The sequence below is a fragment of the Poecilia reticulata genome, chromosome 3 (assembly GCF_904066995.2).
Source record: "Poecilia reticulata chromosome 3, P_reticulata-male-v2, whole genome shotgun sequence".
NCBI classification, from domain to species: domain Eukaryota; kingdom Metazoa; phylum Chordata; class Actinopteri; order Cyprinodontiformes; family Poeciliidae; genus Poecilia; species Poecilia reticulata.
In genome coordinates this window covers 24,134,881-24,142,609 of record NC_088832.1, presented here as the reverse complement: position 1 = coordinate 24,142,609, position 7,729 = coordinate 24,134,881, and the positions used below count along the sequence as shown (strand labels likewise).

The window sequence follows — 7,729 nt, the reverse complement described above, 5'->3', positions numbered from 1 at the left end:
ATTTCCAAACTTAAGTACAAATGTCCATGCATGTAGCTTATATGGTCGTTGCAGCCAATGGCTTTATGAAAAAGGTGTTTGTGTATTGAATAAATTATGTGCATTTCTTTTCGAGAATCAATTTTTAAAGAAATTCAACTCTTAGATTCTGTATATAAATTATTAGATGTGTCAAGTGCTTTTATTCCTGTAGTTTTAAATTGCTGCATGGGCTGCAGGTCCAAAAAGCTTCTGACTAATTGAGTCCAGTGATGCTAAGTTCACTAAGAGTCCTGCTGGAGAATTAAACCACCATCTTTATGAAGCTTATTAGCAGAAAAAAGTGCTCTAATTTTTCTGATAGATGGACCCGTACCCAGAGTTAGGTACATTTACTTAAATCCATTTACCTGATTAACTTTTTTTCACAAAAAAAGTTAACTTTTGGGAGTATTTTTGCTACTCTGTACTCTTTACTTTTGAGTAATTTTATTATGAAGTATCTTACTTCAGTAAAATTTCTGGATTTTCTGCTCACTGAATTAAAAACAAACATGTTTTAACAAAAAACTTCACCAGACAAACACGCACCTGGAGTTTTTATTAAAGTTTCACTTTTATTGAAATAAACCAATTTGTAATAAAAAAAAAAGTATTTTTGCAACATTTTTTTATAAATTATTGTAAATTTTGACATTAAAATACCTAAATCTCAACATTATATTTAGGTCCGTCTGATTATGTAGTTCTTAAATATTAAATGATTGGTAATTTCATCACTGAGTAATTGGGTAGACTATTTACCAAACAAAGTTTTACTCGAGTAATTTCTTTAATGGCTACTTTTTACTTTTACTTTAGTAAACAAACAGTTTACCCTTTTGCATCTATGATTCTTTGCCTCTCCACTCTTCCTCCAGACTATTCAACCTTGATTTTCTAATAAAATGCGATGTTTACTTTAATCTGAAATAAAGTGTAACCCTGGACAACCACCCTTCGCCCAGGTAAAACATTTCTGGTGCTGCTCAGGTTCAGGAGTGACTTTTTCTTTTCTTGTGCAACTTTCTCTACCACACTTTTTTCTCCAGCTCAATTTTCCTTTAATAAGCTGAAGTATATACGGCACCTTACCTTTTTGCGGTTTCCCTGTGGACTTCTCTGTTTAAAGTAAACATGTTCTTGCTCTTACGTATTTTAATTATGCAAGAAACTCTATTTTGGCTTTTTATTATCTGTAAGGTAATTAATTGAATCAACACTTCAAATGTATAATTCAGTATAATGATTTAAATATATCAACTTTTTAAAAAATATGTTTCGAATATATTCTAATTTCTAATATTTTCTGTAATGTGGAGCGCGTGCAGCACGTCGCAGGTAAAGCACAGGTAAATTACGTCAACCAGGAAGTGGACAGAGGGACGTCCGTGTGGGACGGAGCGGCTAAAGAAGCTTTTGTTTGAGCCTTTTCTGTGGGGGAAAAAAAAAAAAACAGTAAAGAGTAACAGAAAGACTCGAGCCTGCGGCAGAGAAATGTGCAGCTTTGGTGAGTCCTTGTGTTTTGGTGGATGTCACGAAATCAGAATCGTGTTTTCAAGCTGGGGTCAATGGCTGCTGTCCACGCTTGGTCTCCACTGCTGTAATTTACAGCAGGCCTCCGAGCACAAGGCGGATTATTTATGAAATGTCTGCATCATTTGTTGGGTAAATAGACGGGAATCTGCCGATAGTCCGCCGAGGCTTTGTGTGCACAGATGTGATTGTTGCAACCTGTGGAAGAATATCCATTAAAGAGTTTCTTCTTGAAAATGATTAAACCTGAAAAACAGGAGAAATAGTCAATGTTTAGCTAAACCTTCCATGTATCAAGTAAGCAATTTATTAGTGAGGTTTTCTCTATTTTTAAATGCAAGCGGTGTTATTTATTTATATACAGTTAAGCTCACACACTTGGCAGGTTAAGGTTTAAAATAGTGTTTTATTTACTTATGTTTAGCTTACTGATACATAAACTGACTAAATACAAGTGGAAACATGGCAAAAGATTAGTCAGCAATTATAAGAAGACTTTGGTTTTGGTTCTGCCAAAGGGGAAAAAAATGTCAGTTATTAATAGGAAAACAAAAATTATTTTTGAATGTCCATTTTTAATCAAATGTTTCAAAAATTATGTTGTCCTTTCTAATTAATGTTGCTTCTACATTTTACTATTGTTGCTTGATTCATTTCCATTCAGAAACAAACTTGTTGCAGCAGAGAAATTTGAAATTATAGGGGTATGATTAAGTTTTTTACTCAGCGGTAAAACCAAAAAGCCCTTTTCAAAACTAGAAAAGTGATGTTTTTTTAATAATGTGACTACTTAAATAGGCATCTTTTAATTTAAGATGAAACTGGCTATATCCTAAGATATTATTACAGCATAAATTCTCCTTGGACGTCATCTCAAGGCCAATTACAAGATAAGAAAAAGACAACTCTTAGATCTGGTTAAATGCAATCCAACTTGGTCCTGCTTCAGTTCAAATTAACCCAGTTATTTCCAATATGATTTAATTGTATAGTTTAATTTAACTAATGAAAACAACTCTTCAACCCTGTGTTTCTCCCCCCTAGATAAGGACACAGGGCCGGGGCGGCTGATGAAAAAGGGGCTCGTTCTCATCCTGGTCGGCCATATCAACTTCATCCTGGGTGCCATCGTCCATGGCAGCGTCCTGCGCCACATTTCCAAACCCAGCCAGCACATTAGTACTCAGTACACTGTAGCCAACATCATTTCTGTCACATCTGGCCTGCTGGTAGGTTACTGCGTCAGACGGTTGGTTTTTAAATCAGCTGAGGAAACTGATGCATGAAAATGATGCAGTTATCAGGAGTTGTGCATGTTGTGTCATGTGTAGCAGGTGTTTGACTAGTTATTGTCATTCAGTGGCTTTTTAAACACAATACTGGCTAAATGTTTGTTCTCAGTCACATCTGAGGACACATGGTGTGTGGCTGGAAACGCTATTTATATTTATTCTTTTTGATAAACCTTTACCTTTGTTCCATCTCTTTGTTACGGCATTTCTCTCCTCTGCTCTTGGTTTTCTCTTCTTTCCAGGCAGCTGAGGGGAATTACACATCAACCACATTTCCTCTAATTGCTTATTGATTATTTTCCTGGTTTGATAGTAAAGCTGGATGCAGCTATAGATTAATGTTTACATTGTCACAATTACACAACATGTATTTTTTTTTAAACCATAAAAATTCTCCAGTTGAACCAGGTACAGAATGCACCTCCATACATTTTATTTACATTCATTAAAACCTATCTTCTAATCGTTCAACTTTTGGAATTTGTTCAGCTTTTGTCACTGAGCAAAGCAGTGTCATTTATTTTCATTGTTATATTTACAGGGCATTGGAAAATTATGAATACCTTATAGACCTTCACACCTTGTGACGTTAAAACACTTCAAAAAGTTTAATTTTTTATTTTTTTTTGCAATAACATTTTACTTTTTTTTTTTTACAAATAAAATCTGTAAATGATGTGTTGTGTGTCTCCATCCAGTCCCAGTAACTCAACAGTTTGTAGAGACAATTTTTGCTGCAATTACATCTTCAAGTGGTTAAGATTTGGTCTGGATTTTCACATCCAGATAGTTAAAATCTAGTCCAATGTTCTTTGCAAAAATAAGATTGGACAAAGAACATGTGTGAATAACAATCTGCAAATCTTAATAATTTTATTAGATTTAGGTCTAACAAATATTTGTGTTTGCAGGTTCTGCCTGCCTACTGATTTCTTTTCCTCTTCTGCATTGGAGCAACGACATAAAACACATAAGATGTAAATCCTTCTGTCCCAGTTGATGTCGGTCTGTCTGTGCAGTCATACTGCTGTGTGTTTTTCTCTGCCATCAAGACAGAACTTGCCCGTCATAAAGGAGCTGGTTCTTCAGACTAATCAGCTGTCCCTGCAGGGCAGGCCTCATTACCTTCATTTATCAGAAAAACTGACACTCGTCAGCAATAAGATGGTGTGAACTTTCACTTCTTTTTCTAAAATTTCCTCAAATTGAATGTGAGGGTCATAAATAAGGCCGATAAAACGTATAAGGGTTACGAGCTACAAATTACAAAATATATGTATCAGATTTTGTTGATGGCTTCTGTTTCGATGTTCAGCATTCTGTTCGCTGATTTAATTCCTTTTTTTAATCTAAACAGCCATATTAATAATCCAGTTTCACCACCCGGGGGAAGGATTCCTTACTATTCCAGAGTCTAATAAAGTCGACTTTGCTCATGTTTGTCTCACAGAGCATTGCCTCTGGGATTATTGCCATTGTGGTTTCAAGGAACCTTCACAAGTTTAAGCTGGTAAGAGTTTAACACGTCTCCAGATACTGAAACATAGCATGTTGCGTTTTATTTTCCCACTTTTCATGACGTTTCCTCTGTGTCCCCAGATAATAGGGCTTATGGTGGCGTCCTTCCTGAACGCCCTGCTATCAGCCGCCTGCAGCGCTGGGCTCCTCGTAGCCATTGGCGTCACCATCGCCTATAACGGAAGCGGTCTGATGATGGGATGCAACGACACAGTGGTGCCCATCAACGCCCGCTCGCCTGTCAGCGCTCAGTGCCCGTTTGATACAACACGAATCTATGTGAGTGGAAGCTGCATCGCTCAATACTTTTTATTAAATTATATATACAGTATTTTCCGGACCTACAATAAAAAATTTTTTTAAAAACTGGAAACGTACATATATAAGCCGCACCGGGCTATTAGCTGCTGGTATCTCCGCCACTCTTGGTTTTCCACAAGGTCGCAACAGAGGGCTGCTTCCTTAATAAATCTGCCATTAAGGACGCAGCCCCGGCATGGTTTCGTTCACATACAGATGGATTGCAGAGGCTATCGATCTGTACTGCCAGATCGATAACCTTCAACTAAAAAGCTGCATCATAGGACTTTCAAAACATTTCTCCGTCGTGCCTGCTGCTAGCATGTGCTTGTTCGAATCTAAATGAAAAGCAGCGCTTTCTTCTTTGATTTCCAATTTTGACTTCCAATGATTCACTTCCTGCTAGAGAGCCCCCTGGTGGTTGAAGAAAAATCCACAGAAAAGCCGCACCGGGCTACAAGCCACATGACTCAAAGCGTGGGAAAAAAGTAGCGGCTTATAGTCCGAAATATATTATTTATTATTGCTTTTTCCACTTCCTGCTGTGGCTCAGGACACCACGCTGGCCTTGTGGATCCCCTGTGCCATGCTGTCGGCAGCGGAAGCCTTCCTGTCGGTGTGGTGCTTCATGGTCGGACTGGCTCTCAGAGGGATCGCACCGTGTGGGAAGAGCTACATCAAAGAGCAGGTGAGTCTCTGCAGGGAAGACAGAAGCGCTCCAGGCTCTACCTGTGGTCTGTGACTTTCTGCATCTCCCGCTGACTCCGAGTCAAACTGGTTCTGGTTTGGTTTTATTCAGACACAGAACCTATTCATGTGTTGGATAATCCGTGTTAAATCAGGATAATCCGTGTTAAATCAGGCAGGGACCATCCATACACATATTTTTTAGCTTTTCTTAGACAAAAAATGAAATTATGCATCACTATAGAGGTATGAAGCAAATTTCAGTTTGTTTAGTCTTCTATTAACTTATAATAATAATAATAATAATAATAATAATAATAATAATAATGGGCCTTTTAATATGTCAAGGTGACTCTTCTTCTGTTTTAGGTTATAACTAAGTAAATTAATGTAGATTTTAAATATTCATACTTGAGTTTTTCTGTACTATTAGAGTTGTACAATACCTATATTTTGCAGTTTAACCTGCAATGCTTTGTCTTGATACATATATAAGTATACAAATTTACTGATAATCTGGTGATTTTATTTTTTTTCTGCCCCTTACAGAAGATTAAGATTTTAAAATGTTCACTTTATTATTATTATTGAGCTGCTAAAGCAAAAAAAAAAAAATCTCCAATGCACTTCAGCCACTGAAGTTTGAAATGTTGTGAGATATTTCTGTTCAATATTTTTATTTCATTTATTATCTATTAGTTTTCTATAAACCATACTGACAAGCTTTGAGTCCAGAAACTTCCTTATAATGATGATTGTCCATTGTTAAATTTTTATGATGACACACTTTAATTGAACATAAAACTTATTAGTTGCAGATAATGAACATTTCTGTCATTGCACTGCACTACATCCGTTTAATTACAGCAGATTTGTTCATATTATCACATTTTCCTTCCTTTTTCATTACAGTTGGAGGAAGAGGCTGAAAACTCTCCACAAACTCGTCGCCTTATGGGAAAACATTTGAAAGCTGAAGCATAAAACGCTTCATAAGTCTGTAGAAGTCTGTCCATTTCAAACTGAGGAACTTAAAGGTTAAAGGTTATGAAGGTTAATATGTGCTTGGATGTGTGTGCGTAAATGTGACAATGTCTTAAAATGGCCGTCCTAATATTTAGGTTTATTAGAACCTAATATGAAACCAATGCTTATGAAGACAGTTTTTTAGTTTGATTTTTATTTCTTAAAAGTAATTATTCAACAGTTTGTTTACCTTTTTTTAACAACTCCACGAAATCTAACATGCCTTAAAATTTTTTAAATATTTTTTTTCTACATTCAGCTTTGACTTCCATTCGATTTAATGCCATAAAATAGTAAACTGCACTTTTTTTTTCTTTTTTTTTTTACTATTGGCATTAAACAGGAAGGTAAATGAAACATGCAGCATTTGTTAATTAAAATAAAACTGATAATTACCAGTTTTATATATATATATCATACTGTAATTGCATTGTTTCAAAAATTGTATTTCAAGGTATGTTGGACATTTTTAACTCCATTTGTTTCATTTTCTACATCATTTGCCATTATCTATCAACTTGGTTCAATCATTATTTTTTTATAATATAAAAACTAAAAGGAAACATTCAAATATGCTGGAAAATAAATGTATTCTGAACAACATGCATTAAAAAACAAAGTTAAACCCAAAAAGCCATGTTTGGACTCTGTGTATTTATATATGTTCTGTAATGTTGGTCATTGTTAAGTGGGGTCACATTAAAAGGTTAAAACCAGTATGTGGGTCAGCAGCCTGAGCCGGACCCCCCACAACTCTGTGACAGAGAGGATCAGGATCAGATCAGCCATGAAACGGTTAATCTAGGGCCGTACTTAACTGTGTGGAAGGAAATCATAGCGCAAAACTCTAATCCTGAAGCTCTGCAGGACAAATATTGACGTAAGTGTTGACTAATACAGCCACAACAACGAGCTGCAGCAAGAAATTCAAATCATTTTAAGGAGGATTTTAAAAACATGAGAAAAAATGTGACATTTTATCAAGCGACTTATAACTAGTTACATATTCTTTTGCTTTCTTGCATTAGTTTTTAATCAATGCCATTTATTTGTTAGTGTCAGCATTTGCTAAGTCTGTTTGAAAACTGACAGCAGCATCTCCAAACAATTTATAAATGAAGGATATTGTCATGTTTCCTGGTAGACACTTCCACTGACGCTGGACTTGATTGGACCAAAACCAGCAGATGACGCAGCTCCTCACATCAAACTTCTCTTTGCCTTTCCACTCTGATTTCAGATTCCAGCGCTTTGCTTTTGAAATGAAAAGCAAAATTAATATTCATCTGAAAAAAGGACTTTGGACCCACATGGAGCACCAGTGTAATCTTTTATCTTCTTGGCTCAGAAAA

At 36.0% G+C, this 7,729-nt stretch overlaps 1 protein-coding gene across 1 annotated transcript; it reads left to right on the top strand.

Moving 5' to 3' along the window:
* The first annotated feature begins 682 nt into the window (after positions 1–682).
* On the top strand, positions 683–7,026 carry krtcap3 (keratinocyte associated protein 3). Its single transcript, XM_008405760.3, has 6 exons — positions 683–1,528; positions 2,599–2,783; positions 4,297–4,356; positions 4,446–4,643; positions 5,218–5,352; positions 6,264–7,026. The coding sequence occupies exons 1-6, from the start codon at positions 1,516–1,518 to the stop codon at positions 6,333–6,335; spliced, it is 663 nt and encodes a 220-aa protein (XP_008403982.1). The 5' UTR covers positions 683–1,515; the 3' UTR covers positions 6,336–7,026.
* Positions 7,027–7,729: the final 703 nt, after the last annotated feature.